At 52.4% G+C, this 20676-nt stretch overlaps 1 protein-coding gene across 1 annotated transcript; it reads right to left on the minus strand.

The window, feature by feature from the left end:
* Positions 1-8864: 8864 nt before the first annotated feature.
* Positions 8865-18304, minus strand: NAGA (alpha-N-acetylgalactosaminidase; the record flags this gene model as incomplete). Its single annotated transcript, XM_079714911.1, has 9 exons — positions 8865-8999; positions 9459-9602; positions 10704-10901; positions 12452-12613; positions 13373-13467; positions 13794-13971; positions 14811-14982; positions 15531-15688; positions 18245-18304. 9 exons carry the CDS (start codon positions 18302-18304, stop codon positions 8865-8867), a joined length of 1302 nt encoding a protein of 433 aa, XP_079571037.1.
* Between the last annotated feature and the right edge of the window lie 2372 nt (positions 18305-20676).

A 20676-nucleotide genomic window follows, 5' to 3' on the forward strand; every position in this document is an offset into this window, starting at 1 on the left:
GGGGGACTAATGCCTGTGTTCTGGTGGTTGAAGCTCGATCTTGTCTTTCTGGTGGACAGGTCCACGTCTGGTGGTGTGTTTTGGGGTGCCTGTGGCCTTATTATGTTTTTAGGTATCCTCTCTGCTAATGGGTGGGGTTGTGTTCCTGCCTTGCTAGTTGCTTGGCATAGGGTGACCAGCACTGTAGCTTGCTGGTCATTGACTGAAGCTGGATGCTGGTGTTGAGATGGAGATTCCTGGGAGATTTTCGCTGCTTGATATTATGTGGAGCTGGGAGGTCTCTTGTGGACCCGTGTCCTGAAGTTGGCTCTCCCACTTCAGAGGCACAGCACTAACTCCTGGCTGCAGCACCAAGAGCCTTTCATCCACCCGGCTCAGAATAACAGTGAGAAAGAGTAGAAAGAAATAATTAGTAGAAGAAAGAAAGAGAGATTGAAAGAAAGGAAGAAGGGAAGTAAGGAAGGAAGGAAGGAAGAAAGAAAGAAAGGAGGGAGGGAGGAAGGATGGAAAGAAAGGAAAGAAAGGAGGGAGGGAGGGAGGGAGGAATGAAAGCAAAAGGAAGAGTGAATGGAAGAAGAGAGGGAGGGAGGGAGGAAGGAAAGAAAGAAAGAAAGACAGGAGGGAGGGAGGGAGGGAGGAAGGAAAGAAAAAGAAAGTGGAAAGAAGAAGGGTGGGAGGGAGGGAGGGATGGAGGAAAGAAAAAGAAAGAAGGAAAGGAGGAGCGGAGGGAGGGAGGGAGGAAGGGAAGGGAGGAAAAAAAGAAAGAGCAGGTAAAGTAAAATAGAATAAAGTATGACATATAGTAGCGTTATTAAAATTAAAAAGTAATTATTGAAAAAAAACACGGACCGAAAGAACCCTGGGACATATGGTGGAAGCAAAGCTATACAGAGAGAATCTTACACAGAAGATTACACATACACATTCACAAAAAGAGAGCAGGGGGAAAAATCAAAAATCTTGCTCTCCAAGTCCACCTCCTCGATTTGGGATAATTCGTTGTAAAAAGAGGAAAAGGGCGAAAAGTCTGAAATCTTGCTAAGTCCACCTCCTTAATTTGAGATAATTCGTTGTAAAAAGAGGAAAAAAAAAGGGGGGAAAGTCTTAAATCTTGTCCTCAAGGACCACTTCCTCAATTTGGGATGATTCGCTGTCCATTCATGCACTCCACAGACGCAGGGCACATCAAATGGACCGTGGAGCTTTAATCCGCTGCCTCGGAGGCTGCACAGAGAGATTTCCCTGTCTCTGCTCTCACAGCTCCCGGGTCTCAGCCTTGGACCTGGCCCCGCCTCTGCGCGTAGGTCGCCGGAGGGCGTCCGTTCTTCGCTCAGACAGGACGGGTTTAAAGGAGCCGCTGATTCGGGGGCTCTGGCTCACTCAGGCAGAGGGGAGGGAGGGGAATGCCCTCTCCTCGCGCACCAGGCAACAAAAGGGAAAAAAGTCTCTTGCCTCTCCGGTAGCTCCAGACCCTTTCCCCGGACTCCCTCCGGGCTAGCACTAACCCCTTCAGGGTCTCTTCCTGCCGCCAGCCCCAGACCTCTCCCTGCGCTCCGACTGAAAGCCGATACCCGAGCCTCAGCTCCCAGCCCCGCCCGCCCTGGCGGCCGAGCAGACAAGTCTCTCGGGCTGGTGTGTGCCTGAGGGCACCGATCCTCTGTGCCAAAATCTCTCTGCTTTGCCCTCCACACCCCTGTTGCTGTGCTCTCCTCCGCTACTCCGAAGCTTTCCCCCTCCGCCACCTGCAGTCTCCGCCCTCGAAGGGGCTTGTAGTGTGTAGAAACCTTCCCTCCTTCACGGCTCCCTCCCACTGGTGCAGGTCCCGTCCATATCCTATTGTCTCTGTTTATTCTTTTTTTTTTTTTTTTTTGACCTACCCAGGTATGTGGGGAGTTTCTTGCCTTTTGGGGGGTCTGAGGTCTTCTGTCAGCGTTCAGTAGGTGTTCTGTTGGAGTTGTTCCACGTGTAGATGAATTTCTGATGTATCTGTGGGGAGGAAGGTGATCTCCGCGTCTTACTCTTCCGCCATCTTCCTCCGGCTCTCTTAATTCTTTTTTATTCTTTTTCCTTTGTTATCCTCTGACTGGGTAATTTTAAAGTTCCTGTTTTTGAATTCACAGATTTTTTTTCTCCTGATTGCTCCATTCTGCTGGTCATTGATGCTCTCTATTGCAGTTTTCATTTCATTCATTGTATTCTTCAGCTCCAAAATTTCTGTGTGGTTCTTTTTTTAAATGATTTATCTCTTTGTTAAACTTCTCATTTTATTCATGTATAATTTTCCTGATTTTGTTGAATTGCCTTTCTGTGTTTTCTTGTAGCTCGTTGAACTTCCTTAAAACAGCTATTTTGAATTCTTTATCAGGTAAACTGCAGATCTCCATGTCTTTGAGGTCAGTTTCTAGAAGATTATTGTTATCCTTTGGTAGTGTCATGTTTCCTTAGTTTTTCACGTTCCTTGGAGTCTCACATTTTTGTCTTCACACTTGCAGTGGCGGGCACCTTCTCCAATTTTCACTACCTGACTTTGGGACAGAAATCCCTACCATCAGTCCTGCTAGAGATTCTGAGGCTTTCTCAGACCATCTGTGGATACACCTCCACCATGCTTCTTTCTCCCTCTTGAGGCAGAATTCTTAAGCTTGTTTGCCTTCTCTTGATCCTGCAACACACCAGGCCAGGAGCTGACAGCCTCCCTTTTGTTTTCCCAGGGGCTGAGCTAAAGCTCAAGTGTGTGGTCTCTCCCTCGCCTGCAGACTCAGGCTGGCTTTCTACATATGCTCACAAGCCGTCTGCCAAAGCTCACTCTCACCACCACCAGGAGTGTGCACAGAGAGCTGGCCACGGGTAGGGGTGTGAGTGGGTGAGGCACACGGAGGACTGGGGGTGCCTACAGGTCAGGTGGGGGATCTGCAAGCAACGTGTCCCCAGCAGCTCCTGGGCAGGCTCCTTGGAGTCTGCAGCACAGTTAGTAGGATCTGCATCCCTTAATGCCCTCCGAGAGCCCTATGTGCCACTCGCCCAGCCTTTTCCCACCCCTGCATCAGCCAGCTCATGACTCTGTACTCTGGATGGAGTGAGAGAGGAATGTGCCTCTTTGGCAATGCCCCACACAGCTGGGGAAGTGAGGTGCGCACTGGCATGCTTCACTTTCCCCTGTGGGAGAAATCAACGGCCAAGAACGTCTCACCCGGTACTGAGCTGTGCTGCCTTGGGGGAGGGGGGATGTGGGTAAAATCAAACTCTTCCTCTTTTCCTCTCCAATGTGTCCAAACCTCTATTTTCTTTCTCCAGTGGTGTGCTGGAACTTCTCCGCTGGAAACCTGGACTTCCACAAAAGCTTGTTCGTCTGTGGGTGATTGTCTAAGGCATTGTTCTCCAGGGTCTCCAACACTGTGGCTGAGAGGGGCTGGAGCCAGTTCACAGGCCGCTGCAGGGTCTACAGCCAGGACCGAGGTCCGCATGCCTATTACCTGATGCACGGGTGGGTAAGACTTCTCCTGGGTCTCTTGACACATGGTGCTGGATCCCACAGGTGCTACAAGGCACTTCTGTCTGTGGATGGATGCCAAACTGTTGTTGAGTGCAGGGGTATGTGAGGGCTGTCTTATTCAGCCATGTTGCTGACGTCACCCCACTTGAAAAATTCTTACTCTTTACCCTGAATATCCAACTGACAGATGATATTCTTCTTCCCTCTCTTCTTGTTCACCCTTTCATGGATGGGAATGATCTGGGAAGGAGTGAGGATGGTTCTATTCCTGGAGCCATCTGATTGGGTAAAGATGGCAGAAAAGTTTGGATAACATTGAATGGGAGAAAGGGAATATTACAAGATTGTACTGCATTTTACCAGGAGTCTGGAAAAAGAAGGAAATAGAGCAAGAATCATTAATGGGGAGCTGACATCTGACTCTGATATATCTGATACACACAATCACCAGTAGTGGTAGAGAAGATGTCCATTCCTAATGACACCCAATTCCATCCTTCATTCCTTCTCTTGGGCATCCCAGGGCTGGAAGATGTGCACGTCTGGATTGGATTCCCCTTTTTGTGTATACTGTTGCTTTCCTGAGGAATGCTGCTGCCTGTAATCCAGACTGAGCGTATTCTCCATGAGCGTATTCTCCATGAGCTCAGGTACTGTATTCTAGCCATGTTGGCCTCTTATTGACCTGGACTTGTTCACGGCCACCATCCCTAAAATGTTGGGCATCTTCTGCTTCACTCTCAGGGATGGAGATATATAGATAGATAGATATAGATATAGATATAGATATAGATAGATAGATGATAGATATAGTTTTTTACTATATATATATATATATATATAGTAAAAAAAAAACCACAGTTTATCTTCGTAACCATTTGTAAGTGTACACTGCAGTACTGTTAACTATAATCACATTATCACATTGTTGTGCAATGGATCTCTAGAACGTTTTCATTTCACAAAACTGAAACACTAAACCCACCGAACTCCCATTTCCCCCCCACCAAACCCCTGCCAACTATCATCCTACTTTCTGTTTCTATAGACTACTTTAGATAGCGCATATAAATGGAATCATATAGTATTTGTCTTTTTGTGACTGGCTTATTTCACTTAGCCTAATATCCTCATGTGTCAGTTCTTTACTTTTGTGGCTGAATAATATTCCATTGTATTGTTAACCACATTTTGTTTATTCATTAATCAGTTGGAGGACATTTAGGTTGTTTCCACTTTTTGGCTGTTATGAACAATGCTATCAACATTTGTATATAAGGTTTTGTGTAGACACGTTTTCACTTTTTTTGGGTACATACCTAGATGTGGAACTGCTGGGTGATGTGGTAACTCTGCTTAACCATTTGAGGAATTGCCAGACCATTTCCCACAGTAGCTGTACCAGTTTTACATTCCTACCAGCAGCATATATGAGGGTTCCAATTTCTCCACATCCTTGCTAACACTATTATCTGACTCTTCTAGCCACCCTTTTGGGTGTGAAGTGGTATCTCAGTTGTTTTTATTTGCATTTCCCTAATGGTTAGTGATGCTGAACATTGGCCATTTGCATATCTTCCTTGGAAAAATGTCTATTCAGATCCTTTGCCCAGTTTAAAATTAGGTTGTCTTTTTACTGAGTTACGAGTTACTTATATATTTTAAATACAAGTCCCTTATCAGATATATGAATTGCAGATATTTTCTCCCATTGTGTGGGTTGTCTTTTCACTCTTTTTTTTTTTTTTTTTTTTTTGCGATACGTGGGCCTCTCACTGTTGTGGCCTTTCCCGTTGAGGAGCACAGGCTCCGGACGTGCAGGCTCAGTGGCCATGGCTCACGGGCCCAGCCGCTCCGCGGCATGTGGGATCTTCCTGGGCCGGGGCACGAACCTGTGTCCCCTGCATCGGCAGGCAGACACTCTTTTTAATATAGTCAAATCACAGCTATTAATTTCCCTCTGGTCACTACTTTGACTCCATAAGTTTTGGTATGTTCTGTTTTAGTATTTTTGGTGTTGTGTACTTGTTTTCATTCATCTCAAAGTATATTCCCTTGTATGTGATGAGTCACTTGTCTTGCTTTCAAAATTCTCCCTTTGTCTTCTGAGAGTTTGATTATGATGTGTCTAGGTATGGATCTCTTTGACTTTATCCTACTGGTAGTTTGTTGAGCTTTATTGATGTATACATTAGTATTTGTCATCAAATATGCAAAGTTTTGAGCCATCATTTCTTCAAATATTCTTTCTGCCCTTTCTCGTCCCCTTATGTCTATGCTGCATGGTGTGTCATAGGTCTCTGAGCCTCTGTTAATTTTTCTTCATTTTCCTTTCTATTCCTTGGATAGGTTAATTTCAACAGACCTATCTTCAAATTTGCTGATTTTTTTCTGCTTGGTCATGTCTGCTGAGCCCCTCTAGTGAAATTTTTCTCTCAGTTATTGTACTTTTCAACTCTAGAATTTCTATTTGGTTCCTATTAGTTGTCTCTTTACTGATATTCTCTATCTGGTGAGACACCATTCTTATCTCCTCTAGTTCTTTAGACATGGTTTCCTTTAGCTCTTTGAATGTATTTTAAATAGCTGAATTAAAATCTGGTACTAGGGTAAGTTAAAAACTCTAAAAAGCTTTCTGTTCTTACCAAGATTCTACTGTCTTGACTGAACACTCTCTGGGTTACTAAAAGCCTTTGGTTAATTTCCAGAGTTTAAAGTTGATTCTGATTATATATGGCAGACTTTTCATTGGTCTTAGAGAGAGCAAACTTTCGGTGGTTCTTACGGGACCATTTTTGTTGACCCTTTGCTTGGATTTTGATTCAAATAAACTATGGAAAAATATTTTTGAAACAACTGGTGGGAGTCCCCACCAGTTGTTGTGGGGACACATGTGTGTCCCCACCATGTGGCCACATGGGTGAGGATTCCAGACTTTCACTGCTGTGGCCTGGGTTCAGTCCCTGGTCTGAGAACTGAGATCCCGCAAGCTGTAGGGTGCAGCCAAACAAACAAACAAGCAAAACAACAAACAAAACAGAAACAAACAAAAAACCAACACAACTGGCAAAAACTGAACACAGACTGGTTATCAGATTAAAAATTTTATTTTGTTGGATAAGAAAATTGTATATTCAAGACCCTATTATCTGTTAGAGCTACATAGTGGTGGTTACAGTTTTCTTTGATTTGCTCTCAAATACTCCAACTTACATGCAAAAGTATGTGTGGGACGAGAGATATGAAATAATGGCACATGTTGATGGTTGTTGGATCTGGGTGATGGGTACATGGAGGTTCACTTACCATTTTATTTTTATGTTCAAAAATTTCTATAATAAAAATTAAAAAAAAAACCAGAAGGGGTACCCTTGGGTCCAGACAAGGCTGCCCTGAACTGGGAAAAATTAATTTAGTCCCATACTGGCCTTGGGCGGAAGGGAGTAAAACAATGTCGTGGAAGATAGAGTGTGCGTTAAGAGAATAAAGGCTAACGTGATAGAACCAGTCAGGTACCCTCAGGATAAAGTTATACAGCAAGTAAAGACATGTAACTATCTCTGTGTCTGGAAGGCAAAGGAACTGACTGGTCAAATCCATGCTGGTCCTTGGCCCCAACTCCCAAGTCTGGTGGTCTCCACCACATCCCAGGGGGGTGGAAAAGATTTCTTTCCTGGGGCTAGCAAAAGAAGTGTTCCTGCCCAAAACCATTCCACTTGGCTTGAACAGCACTATGACCAAGACCCGAAGCTGGAGCTATGCATAGGGTGGCAGACCTCAAAGGGCAGAGGCCTGGGATGAGGTAGGCTTCTGTCCTCCTAAGTGACCCACAGCCTCAAGACACCAACTGGGGAAACGGAGCTTCCTCTGCTGACCCCAGACTCAATCACTGAAGCTCCAGAAATCTTAAATTACACTATAAAATGTACGTTTGTGAGTTCTTTATAACATACTCCAAATACAACGACCTTAAACCCTGAGGGAGGGAACATGGGAGACCCACCCAGAAGAGTTCCCACACGGCAGGACCATGCAAAGCCTGAGACACTGGGTGCTCCCACATTCAAAGCACAAGGAGAACTTACCTAGCCTGGTCTGCTGCCAGCTTTCCAAAGGGGAACAAGAGCCACTAGGGAAGACAGGTGCCCTGAGGCCTTAGCTAAAAAGAGGGCTTGGGAAATGGGAACCAAAGGAAGGCAGTCAAGAACCTGCCATTCTTTACCTTAATATCCCTTTCCCTAGGAGGAGGAGCAGGATATATATTTTAAGACACAAAGAGCCCCTGGACCTTTCTTTGGACGTAGCTGAGGGATTTGAAACTCCTCTGCAGACAGGTTAGGAGAGGAGAAACTAAGGGAGGAGCTGGGGGCCCTGGTGGGCAGAGGACAAGCTACACAAGCCCTGTGGGAGAAAGGCAGAGCTGACTGCCCTCGGCTGCACCCAGCCCAGGAGCGTCAGTGAGCGAAGCCCTGTCAGAAAGGGGGAGAGGAGCTGAAAGAGGCTGAAGACAGTAACGCAACTTTCCTTAGCAGATCAAGGGCCTTTCACTGTGCAGCAGAGGGGCTGCTGCGTGCGGGTAGCGGCTGGCAGACCCTGTAACATCTGAATGGGCTGGGGAAGAGGGCCTGGGACCATCACTAGTCCGCCTCACTGTGCTGTTACCACCACCACGATGCTGGGCACAGCAGGGACGACTGGGGCGGGAGGCAGGCCTGGCATGGCCGGAAGTACAACCTGCAGGTCACTGTGCAATGAGGGGCCAGAAGAGGCCACACATCTTCCATGTGAGGTGAAATCTGAAACCAGCACCTTGTGTAGTGCCACCCAGGGTCCCTACCTGATCAGCCCATGGCCCCAGGTCCATATTACAACTACTTGACTAAAGAACAGCTTTATTGGTGACCTGAAGGAACCAAGGTCACTCCCAGGCAGTGTCAGCCTGTAAGGCCTTCTCCGGGCAGGAAAGTCGATCACATAATTCATGGGACTTCCCGACAAGAGGTCAGAGCTCCACTCCTAATTTTAAGAAAATTCCAATCCTGATTTCAGAGTCAGTAAAAAGAAGGTCAGAGGCTAGAATCCTGACACGTATCGGTGCCTCTGCCTATGGGGGCTGAGGAGGCTGGCCGAGTTGTTCAGCAACGTCCGTGGGGCTGAACAGATGAGGTAGAGGCCAGAAGGGCCACAGGAAGTCTCCCCAAGGCAAGTTCCCAAGAGAGTTCACACTTGTGCAGCGCGTAGAACCTGGCCCTGAGATTGCACTTTGGGTCTGATGGGTAGCAGAAGACCCCACCTACTGGCCCTCAGCACGTGGAACCTCCGTGGTCTGGGCTCAGTGGTGCTGCCACAGCCTGTCACACGTCCCAGCTCCTCACTGCTGGGGCGTCCCCAGCTTCCTGATAGGATACAGGTACCACATCACCACCCCGGAAGGGTTGATGATCAATGTGAAGTTGGTTTTATCCCGGAGGCCACTGATGATGTCACCCGTGTAGACGTTCTGGGCCTGCAGTGGGGAGGACAGCACTATGCCACCCTAAGAATGGCTGCACAGGACAACCCCCCCCACACTCCAGGGGATGTAAGAGCCTGGACTTTGGCCTGTGTTGAGCCTCCAGTATGCCCTACAGAAGTGGGAGCCTGAGTCCCCATCACTTCCCCTCTGGCAAAGCCAACAGATGCCCAAGTACTGGCAGTGGTGACGGCCCAGCCACCAAGAACCTGAGAAATGTGCCAACAAGACGGAAGAGGGGAAACATGCGGCCTCGGGGGCTGACGGGACTCATTTACACACAGTAGTTCGTTTGTGTAGCTTGAAAACACCAGTGCAGAGCACAGCACCAGCCAGAGGACCCAAGGCCCACAGCTTAGGGGACGGTGTGTGAGTGAAGGGGCCCCTGTGTGAGTGAGGACCCAGCAACACCCTCAGGGAAACCCAAAGCGCTGCAGGTAGCAGGGCACTCACCTCATACACCTTGGAGCTGGTGAAGTTCAGCCGGGCGAGGGAGGTCTGGTAGTGATACGGCATATCTGTCCTGCGGCTGAAGAAGACTATGGCGCTGGCCTCATTGGCCAGGGGCCGCACATACACTTCAATGTGGGATTTCTCCTGGGCACAGAAGATGGCTACTGGCTGGGGTCCCTGCTCAGCAGGCCCTGAAGCTCCCTTCCCAACCCGCCCTTGAGCTCTGGGTCTCGCCAGCCCACAGTTCCGGGTCAGGCAGAAGCTTGGAGGGGAAACCACAGCCCTTCAGCACCCAACTCGTCTAACTCCACCTTCCTTTCTTCCTTCCGACTCAGCAGACACTCCCCGACACTTACTCTGTGCCAGGCCCCACGCCAGGACACAGATAAATGCTGCATGCGGTCCTGCCTCAGAGAGCTTACAGGATAACAGGAGAGACAGACATGGACAGCCCCTGGCACTGGACTGGAGGGCACCGTCCAGTTAGAACGATGAGCTCTGCCCTGAGCAGCCAGGAGGATGAAGCCACAGCCTCCAGAAGGCCCCTGGGCCTGGCTCCACCATAAGCCCCCCTGGCAGGATTAGTTATCACCTCTCGGCATCACCAGTTCAGCAGGTGCCTTCTATATTGGTGTAGATTTCCTTTTACTAGAGAGGCAAGGATCTGGGCAACGAGCACAAGCTTTGATGTGACACTATTGGCATCTAGTCCTGTTGTACCACTTACCAATTGTGTGGCCTTGGTATAAAGTTACTGAGACTCTTCAAGTCTAAGTTTCCTCATTTGTAAAACGGAAGGAGCATCGACCTTCTGAGAAAATGTATCTAGAATGTCTAGCACACAGTAGGTGCTCAACAACTAGTATACACTAGTACTAGTAGTAGTTGTACTCCATGGCTCAAACAACTCCTAAACTCTGAGGGCAAGCCCTAATTCTCTGCCAGCCATCACAGACTTGGGCAGAAGTCTTGTAGTTCCAAACCAAGGGGCCACACTGATTCCGTGTGCACTTGTGGTGATGTCTCCTTTCCCCAAATCCCACGAGCTGTCCTGCTCTGGCCCTGCTCTTACCCAGGTAAGTGAGGGACAGTCGATCCCAGTAGAGACTTCGACTGAATGCAACTAGGAGGGATTGAGCGGATTTCAGAGGCCCAGTCCCGACCCCTGAACCTCTGGCCTGCAGACTTGTTTCCAAGGGAGCCCAGTCTCTCAGCCTCCCTTCCTTGCTCCCACACCCCCAGTACCTTGAGAATCCTGCGTCCTTGGATGCCTAAGGGATCCTGGTTGATTTTGATCATGAGTGGATTCTGCAGAATGTCCATGTTCTGGGCGGAGATGGTACGCAGGTCCGTGGACATGAAGAGGGGGGCCGCCAGCACCGTCCACAGGGCCATCTGGGCCCGGGCTTGCTCGAAGCTGAGGCCAAAGTTCCCAATGAGCAACTGGGGGCAGAAAAGAGGATTGCTCAGCTCTGCCCTCTTCAGGGCGGTGGGCGTGGGGACCAACCCTAAACTTCTAGCAAGAGAAGACAGAGATGGGGGAGGATGGCCAGGTGTGGGCCCTGCTTCTGCAAACACCATTCCCCAGCAGCGTGGCCTTGGGGTGGGTCAAGTCACTTCTCAGAGCTTCAGGTTTTTTCTTCCATCAAGAATATGGGGGTGATAATATGCTCTGACCATGTCACAGGTTGTTCAGAGGATCCAAAGGATCCTGTTGCCAAAAGCGTTTATAAACTGGAATATGCAAGTCAAGAAATACAGCCAGGATGGTAGTAAACCAGACCTGGACAGAGTCTCTGCTCCTGCCACTAGCCATCCACCTGCCCTAACGACAGCTGACTACACCAACGGGCACTCCTGTCCCCGGGGCAACCAATACACCAACAGGACACAAACGATTACTGCTAACTCAACACTGCTGTGTACTTAGTGACACCAATTTAACTAAGCACTGTATATGTGCCAAACCATGCCAAGCATTTAAAGGGTCATCCTTCTGGGGACTTCCCTGGTGGTCCAGCAGTTAGGACTCCTCACTCCCACTGCAGGGGGAATGGGTTTGATCCCTGGTTGGGGAACTAAGATCCCGCATGCCATGTGGCATGGCCAAAAAATAAAATAAAATAATTTTTAAAAAAGGACTTGGCCCTGGGCCTGGTGCCGAGTAGGTCAATGAAGGTCAGCTCCCCCCAACCCCAGGGAGCTGAGTCCTGTTTGCAACATCAGCCATGTGCTGACCTTAAAAAAAATAAAAATAAAGGGTCATCCTTTTAACCCTCAAAACAACCCTATATATATATAGCAGCTACTATTATTTCCATTTTCCAATTGACAAAGCTGAGTCACAGAAAAAATTAAGTCATGTGCCCAAGGTAAGTGGCAGAGCTGGAGCTGGAACTCTAAAGCAGGTCAGTTTCTGTTTCTCCAGGCACCTCTCCATCTGGCCTAGTATTTATAATTATTATAATCATAACTGACAGTAAATACTCGTTGACTAAATGAAGAGATAGCTATAAAACTGTAAGATAAATTGCAAAGACATTTAAGTGATCAGGGCTATGAGTGAGGTAGGTATGAGAGGCCAGTTCTGCCTGTGGAGGGTAACACTACAGAGCATTGAGAGAGGGGTCAGAGGCAGACCTGGCAAAGAGTCTAGGGAGGGGTGGCAAGAGAGTGCGGACTATCTGTGACCTTCGCCCTACGGAGGAATAATGTCTTACACAAGAGTCACTACAGATCAAGTTCTCAAGTTTCAAGACACATCAGAACCGCCTGGGAAGACTTAACAATGGGCATTCCCAGGCCCTCTCTGAACATTCTGATCCAAGAGGTGGGGTGGGGCCCTGGGAACAGAACTGTAAGCCCCCAAGGCAAGTCCAGCATGGCTGGTTCAAGGACACGTTTCTGATATGCTGATCTAGAACCTGGCAATGAGCGTCCAGGAAGACAGCATAGGGCAGTGGGCCTTGGGCCATCCCCCTCCATGCTGGTACCATGTCTGGGTCGTTCCAGTGCCCAGGGCCTGCCACCGGCTGCAGAATATCCTGGTGGGTCACAAACCAGTCTAGGATGGAGAGCACGCTCCTCCAGGAGTCCTGGATGTCGGCATAGTTGCGCCAGAGGTTGCAGATGTCCGCCAGCAGAGTGTAGTTCACCTGGATTTGGGGGGAAGGCAGAGTTCAACACCAGAGTCACACTCTGCTGCCTGGAGCCCTGCACAGGGGCTGGGGAGCCTCAGCAGGAGACATAGAGGGTAGGGAAGGGGGAAGAGAACAGACCTTGAGCGTGTTCAGGATGAGGAAGGCCTCGGAGGGAGTGGCCCTGCTCTGGGGCTGCCCAGCCTCTTCTCCATGCGCGCTGGTGCCAGAAGCCGACCCCTCCCGCTCCCGCCAGCTGGGGCCAAGCCCAGGGTATGGACCCAGGCTGGTGTACCCATAACCTTCCCTACCACACACCCACCCCCGTGTTCTCTCAGTGAGTCCCACCCTCTGCCAGGGTTCTCCCTCCGGTCTGCAAGTCTGATTTCACCCTTTCTAGCACCCTACATGCTGAAGGGTCCCTGGTGAGATGTCCACAAGGCCTTTCAGAGGCCAGGCCCCACCTGCCTGGCCTCACCAGACTTCTGGATCTCCTAGCCCACTCGGCAAAACCCAGGATTCTGACTGCTTGTTGGGTGCTGTGTCAGCACATGACATATGGTTCCCATGCCTTGGATACCCATCCCTTCAGCCCACCTGACAAGTGTCTCCTCTAAGACCCTGGGCTGGCTCAGGCCCCCTCAGGTGCTTATGACCCTTTCCTAGAGCTGCAAATCAGCACGTGAGCAACTATGATGAGAGGAGCCCTGACTGCACAGAAGGCAAGGAGGCCTGGGTGTGAGGAGCATTGCCAGGCGGGTGCACAGAATGGCTTACCTCTGGGGGGAGGCCCCCTTCGTAGGCTGGCCAACTGCAGGAGAAGGCGATGGGGCGACCTGTGGCATTCAGGGCAGCAGCCATCTTGGGGTACCCTGGAGAAGTCCACCCCTCACGTTTTAGGATGAAGAGACACAAGGTGAAATCTGGGGCCTCAGCCCAAACCTCCCACCAAATGGGAGGAAACTACGGTTCAAGGAGGTGCTTCCCCTGTACCCAGAGCTGCAAACACTTCCCAGGTAGGGCATGGGACCAACCCATCTTTAGGGAGCCTGGGAGCCAAGATCCCCCTAGGCCCTGGGTGAGGGGAATTGGGAGACGCTACCCCCTAGGGGCCATACAGGCAGATGGGCACTGCGGGGCCTTCCATGGCCACCCCTCCCTGTCTACCTAATGGCCCCCAGCCAGCTGTGGGACCCACCCTCGGCCCGTTCCTCGGGGGTTGAGAAGCAGCCATCCAGCTTCAGCATGTCCACTTTCCACTTGGCGAAGGTTTGAGCATCCTGGACCACCTTGTCTAGTGTGGTGCCTGGGTAACCCATGCAGGTGAAGTTGCCCATGTCCTCGTAGATGCCCAGCTTCAGGCCCAGGGAATGAGCCTATGGGGGGGTTGAGAACACACTGGGCTCAGGCAGGACCTCAAGGAGCCGCCTCCCAGGCACATCTGACCAGGCCCCATTAAAACCTTCAATGATGGGATTTCCCTGGTGATACAGTGGTTAAGAATCTGCCTGCCAATGCAGGGGACACGGGTTCGAGCCCTGGTCCGGGAAGATCCCACATGCCACGGAGCAACTAAGCCCATGTGCCACAACTACTGAGCCCGCATGCCACAACTACTGAAGCTCACGAGCCTAGAGCCCATGCTCTGCAACAAGAGAAGCCACCACAATGAGAAGCCTGCGCACCCAACAAAGAGTAGCCCCCGCTCACCGCAACTAGAGAAAGCCTGCGCACAGCAACAAAGACCCAATGCAGCCAAAAATAAATTAATTAATTTAAAAATATATAATAAATAAATAAATAATTAAAAACCTTCAATGACTTCCTAAAGCCCAAAGGAAAGGGTCTCAGCTTGCTGGCCTGGCCTCTGCCAACCATGATACTTCCCCTACCTCCAACACACACACCTTGCATGGGCTGTTTCTGGCCTCTAGGCATTTGCTTCTGCCATTCCCTCTGCCTTGAATGCCATCTCTCCGGTATCAGCTCAAGAACTGCTTCCTCCGGAGAACCTTCCTGAAATCCCAGGCTGAATAAGATGTCCTTCCTTGCTCTCACCCACTACAGTGGGTCAAAACTACCTGTCCATGTATCTATTTCCTCCACCAGACTGTGAGTTCTCAAGCAGGGATTATAGAAATGAGCGCTAAGTAGGATGGGGTGGAAAGACCGGTCTGGCCCACAGGCCAAGGGGCAGGGCTGGGGTGGGGCTCACGTAGTCAGCCAGGAAGGCCATGCCGTTGGGGAAGCGCTTGGGATCAGGCACCAGGTTGCCTTTGGCATCACGTCCACCAATCCAGCAGTCATCGATGTTAAGGTATTCGTAGCCCAGGTCCCGCCATCCATCCTGTGCCAGCCGGTCAGCCATCTCCATGAAGAGCCGCTCACTGGCGAGGGGTAGGGGACAGGGCTGCTCAGTGGCCCAGCACGGTCCTAACCTTAACCCCACCACCCCTTCCTCAGAGCTTTTCAAACTTCTTAGATGCTCTGAGTGTGAATCCAGCCTACAAGTTCCATGGCCTTGCTGTCAGCCGAAGACTAAGCCAGGTAACAAGTGTGAGGGGTACCAAGGATTATGTCATGAGCCGTGAGCACGGTGGAGCCAGAGGAGTGACATGGCCCCCAAGCCAAGAAGCAGGACCGGGCCAGTGGGAAGCACGCGGGGTCTGGCCTGGCCCTTAACTGTTACCTCCTTTCCATTATCTCAGGGGCTGCGTCCACCACAGGGTCCCTGCCCCACAGGCCTGAGGTCACCACAGAGGCCCCAAGCTGGTCATGAAGCTGAGTGTCAGAGGTCTCAAAAGTCACCTCTGGTTGCTTTCTCTCTGGGATGGGGGGCTCTAACCCTGCCCTCTTTCCTAGCTGACCCCCACTCGCTGATCCCACTCTGTGAGGGCCCTAGGCAAGCCTGTTGGGTGGTGCAGACCTTACTCACCTGATGCAGTTCTTTGGGTCCGCATTACAGTCAGTGTTGCAGCGGAAGCGTTCCCAGGCCAGCCAGCCCATGGGTGGCTTCAGCATGAGCCCGTTCTCCAGAACCAGCACCTGGGCCACCAAGGCCAGCAAGAGCACTGCAGGGGGTTGGAAGGATAACTGTGGGTGGCTCCTATAGCTCCAGCCCTCACCCCACCCCATCCACATGCTGCCCAGCCCTGCAGAGGCTGCTGGCCTGCACATTAGGGGAACTAGACTCTCGCGCTTAAGGTGGAATGGGCTCTTCCTGCAACTCCTGGCTCCAGGAGTGCTGTGGGTGGGCGGACGGTGCCTGGGGTGGGGCAATGTGTTTGAGGCCCGGATTCCCACTTTGCTGTTACCACAGCAGTGCTGGAATTATCAGAAACTAACACCTGAGGTCATATCCTTTCTACACCCTGACCAGCTCCCCCCACTCCATTCACACAGAACTTGACAGCACACTGTAGCCAGACTCCAGGTCTCCTGAGTCCCATCCACGGCTCTTTGTTCTCCACAGACACCCAAGAGGCTTCAGAAGGGCTTAAGAGGCCAGCCGGTTGGACCTGCACCCAGCCAGCTCACTTTCCCTCTAGGGCCTCAGTTTCTTTATCTGCAAGATGGAATCACTGTACTGACTTTACAGGGCTGTTCTCATTACATGTTGATGTTAATCAGATAGGGCCTCTGTGCTTTGGGGTAGAGGGGGTGAGCAAGGAAGAGGCCTCTTTGGAGGGGAACTGATTCCTAGGTGGGGAGCACCTCCTCCTTTACTGGCCCACTTCCAAGAATAAGAGAGGAACATGTCTCCCCACATACCCACATCAGGGAAGGAGGCCCAGACACCACAGGACTGGAACTTCCTCCAGGTAGCTCCCACCCCCAACTGGTCACCTACCCTCCCAAAGCCACCCCCGTCCGTGCAGGTACCTGTCTTCAGCAACATCGCTCTGGACTCAGCGTCTCAGGACCTGACCAGATCTGCTCTGCTTTGACCAGCTCTATATGTTGGGCTCTGGAAGCTAAGAAACGTTAGAAAAGCACTGGGGTCACTACTGCCTGGCTAGCCCTGCCGCCCTTAACCTTGGGTGTGGATCCCACTCTGGGTCCCCAAGCCCTCTCACAGCTCCCCCCGCCCCAGCCATCACTTCCCCGATCCTGGGTTCTTCCTGAGGAAATACTAAACAAGGTATCTTGGACGTTAGACCGCACCCCTTCTGCACTGCTGGGAACCCCGAGCGCCCAAGGGCGGCCCTCTGCCAGACTGGGGTCAGAGAAGAGGCAGCGACAGGATCGAGGACGCCCAGGAAGAACGGAAGCGGCGGGCCGGAACCAGGCTCCGTATTCCCTACAGGTCTGGGTTGCCGCCCCCCCGTCCCCAAAGACCGCAGGCCCAGCGGCCCAGCACGGGGACCCCAACCAGAGTCGTCCACATTTGACACTCACCCCTTCCAACTCCCGCGGAACTGCCCCCTGCTTCGGTCTCCGGAACCAGCCACCACCGCAGTCACCTGATTCGCTTCCGGCGTATCAGAAGGGCGGGGCCTCACTGCGGCTAATCTTCCCCGGAGGACCTAACAGAATCCCCCTAGCAACGTCCTGCCCCGCCCTCTACCGGCCCAGTAAGCCCTCGGAACCTCCCAAAGCCCCACCTCCTTCGAGCTCCGGCTCTGCGCGCCCCCGAGGCAGGCACGAGCCAACCGCGGCTTCACGTGAAGCTAGTCCTTTCACCTCTGTTGGGTTCCCTGAAGGCAAGGATAGTGCACTGTAGATGATGCTCAATAAATAGCTGTGGCGTGAATACCTGCTGAGGGCCTTTTTAAGAAAAATGGGAGAATGCCCTGAAGCAGGGCCCGTAGTAAGCCGCTCAAAAACAGTAGTGGCGGGCTTCCCTGGTGGCGCAGTGGTTGAGAGTCCGCCTGCCGATGCAGGGGACACGGGTTCGTGCCCCGGTTCGGGAAGATCCCACATGCCGCAGAGCGGCTGAGCCCGTGAGCCATGGCCACTGAGCCTGCGCCGCCGGAGCCTGTGCTCCGCAACGGGAGAGGCCACAACAGTGAGAGGCCCGGATACCGCAAAAAAAAAAAAAAAGCCAGTAGTGGCAGATGAATAGGCACCACGAGGAGGATGGGTGGGAGAAAGCAAACCAGGTGGAGGACACAGTTCTTTCAAAGCCAGGAGACTCTCCTTCCCTACCTGACACTTGGACCACCCATTATTCTTATCCAGGCACTTTGCATATTCCTTCCTCTTTCATTCATCAAATACTTATTGAGCAACCGCTCGGAACCAAGCACTTTATTCTTAGCACCTTCACTTGGATGATCACTGGGCATCTCAGACATAACTGGCCCCAGACACCTGCCGCTTCCATGTCTCAGGTAATGGCAACTCTCCTTCCAGGTGCTCAGGCCAAAACGTTGCAGTCCTCCTTGCCTCCTCTTTCCCTTACTCCCTGCAGCCAACCTCTCTGCAAACCTTGCGCTCTCTACCTTCAAAGCCCATCCTGAATCTGGCCACCTCTCTCTACTCTCCCAGCCCCCATCACATCTTGCCTGTATTACTCCAGCAGCCTCCTCACCGGTCTGCTTCCACCCACATTTATTCTCTCCTTAGCAGCCAGAGAAATCCTTTAAAACAGGGGTCCTCCACCCTCGGGCCGCGGAGGTCTACGGGCTGTTAGGAACCAGGACGCACAGCAGGAGGTGAGCGGCGGGCAAGCATGTGAGGCTTCATCTGCCGCTCCCCGCTCGCCATCGCTCGCATCACCGCCTGACCAGCCCCCCACCGCCCCCGCTCCCCACTTCCGTGGATAAATTGTCTTCCACGAAACCGGTCCCTGGTGACAAAAAGGTTGGGGACCGCTGCTTTCAAACGTAGCTCAAGACCGTGTTCATTTCAGCCTGGAGTAACAGCCCTACAGGTTTACAGAGCCCCAGGCCACACATTCTGACGCCACCTCCAGGTGCTCCTCCCTGCCCCCCGCTCCTTGCAGTTCCTCAAACACAACAGGCCTCTGGGCCGTTGCACTAGCTGTTCCATCTGCCTGGAATACTCTTCCTCCAGATTTTGGCACGACTGGCTCCCTCATTTCCCTCAAGTATTTCCCAGATGTCACCTTCTCAGTGAGCCCTACCCTGACCATTCTTTTGAAAATTGCAACCGCCCTACTGCCCCAACTCCCAGTCTCCTTGCCCCTGCTCTATATTTTCCACAAAATTTATTGCCTTCTAACACATTTATTATGGTTGCTATTACTTTTTTTAAATTTTATTTATTTATTTATTTTATTTTTCGGCTGCCTTGGGTCTTCCTTGCTGTGAGCGGGCTTTCTCTAGTTGTGTCGAGCGGGGGCTACTCTTCATTGCGGTGCACGGGCTTCTCATTGCGGTGGCTTCTCTTGTTACAGAGCACGGGCTCTAGGCGCACAGGCTTCAGTAGTTGTGGCTCGCGGGCTCAGTAGTTGTGGCACACTGGCTTAGTTGCTCTGCGGCATGTGGGATCTTCCCGGACCAGGGCTCAAACCCGTGTCCCCTGCATTGGCAGGTGGATTCTTAACCACTGCGCCACCAGGGAAGCCCATGGTTTCTATTATTAACTGAATAAAAGCTAATGGGGGAGACATAATAAACAGGAAATAAAAGCATGAGTGTAGGGAAGCTTTTCTTATAAGTGGTTAGTGCTATAATGAAAATACAACCCAGGGATGTGACAGAGACCTGCAGGTAGGCTACTTTCTCATGGCCAGGGAGGGGACATTTGAGCTGAGACCTAAATGATGTGAAGGAGCCCTGAGGAGTTAGAGCCGAGGGGTAGGCTTGAGAAGGAAGAGCATTCTAGGCTGCAGGAACTGCAAGGGCAGAACTCTGACGTGGGGACCAGCAAATTCATGGGCAGATGTTCTGAGCTCACCGGCTTCCAGGGCTTCTGGGAAACCCTAGCCTCCTGCGTTTGGTTGTGCACTCCTGCAACCTTCACTGCAGGCCTAGCTGTCGACTGACTCCAGGCGGAGTCTGGGCGCTGAAGTTGCGTTTCAGGCCGGCGGGAGTGGGGGAAGCAGAAATGGATAATCCCCAGAAGCAGAGGTCCGGGAGACTCCAGGGGCCGGGTTGGGTGGCTGGGAAGCTGGGCCGGGCCTCGCGGGCTGGATAGGAGCCCGCCCAGAGGAGGCGTCTGGGCCGAGGCCGTCCCAGACTTGGCTCTGCGGGAGAAGTGGGCCGGACGGGGAGAGGGGGACTGGAGGGGGGAAGGGAAGGTCTCCGAGTTCTCTGGGAGGTGGACTGGGTCCGAGGCCCCCGGACGGCCTGAGGTGGGACTCTGCGTTCGAGGCCTCTCGCCACTGACCAGCACTGTGGCTCAGGCGGGTCACGGCCTGCCGGGCCTCAGTTTCCCTCGGGCATGGATCGCGGGGCGGCTTCGCGGATCGCGAGGCCTAGTGAGTAGTGGGCGGGGAGGGGCGGGGGCGGTAACTCGAGCCGCCCAAGCGGGGTCTTTCGGCTCCCGTGGCCAAGTTAGCGGCCCGGGCGGAGGCGAGGGGTCCCGAGCCGGAATCGCCCCTGGCCGCGGCCGCAGCCCACCCCGCGGGTCGCCCTCCTGGGCTTCGGGGGCGCGGAGGTGAGAGCGGGCCCGGCGGGCTCGGGAGGCGGCGGCCTCCGGGAGGGCGTGGCCCGCGGGGACGTGGCGGGACAGCTCCGTGCGCGATGGGGAAACCGAGGCGGCCGCCGCACCCGGAGTCTGCGGCGCTCGCCGGGGAGTTCCCGGTGAGGCGACCCTCTTTCAGGGAGACAGCGGGTTAGGGGCTCACGGCGGTGGCCACCGGCCAGCGAGTCCCACGCCCCAGCCCGCCGCTCCTCTAACAAAAGAATTCAGAAAAACGCGGTGCACCGGCTTCCCGCCGGGGTTGAAGTCTGGGCCTCGCATCCCCGGAGCGGGGAGGTGGGTGGGAGAAGACGCCTGTCCCCGTGAGGGGGTGCGGAGACAGTTCGGTGGGCTCCGGAACCCCTCTCCGCGCCCCAGAGGTGAGGCCACTCCTCGAGGAAACATCTGTGTTCTCCCCCTCCTTCTCCTCGACCACCATCGGAGAATGGCCCCTCCCCATCTCAGGACCCTGCTTGCTTCTCTCCATAGCC

The sequence above is a fragment of the Hyperoodon ampullatus genome (genome assembly GCF_949752795.1).
Source record: "Hyperoodon ampullatus genome assembly, chromosome: 11".
NCBI lineage: Eukaryota > Metazoa > Chordata > Mammalia > Artiodactyla > Ziphiidae > Hyperoodon > Hyperoodon ampullatus.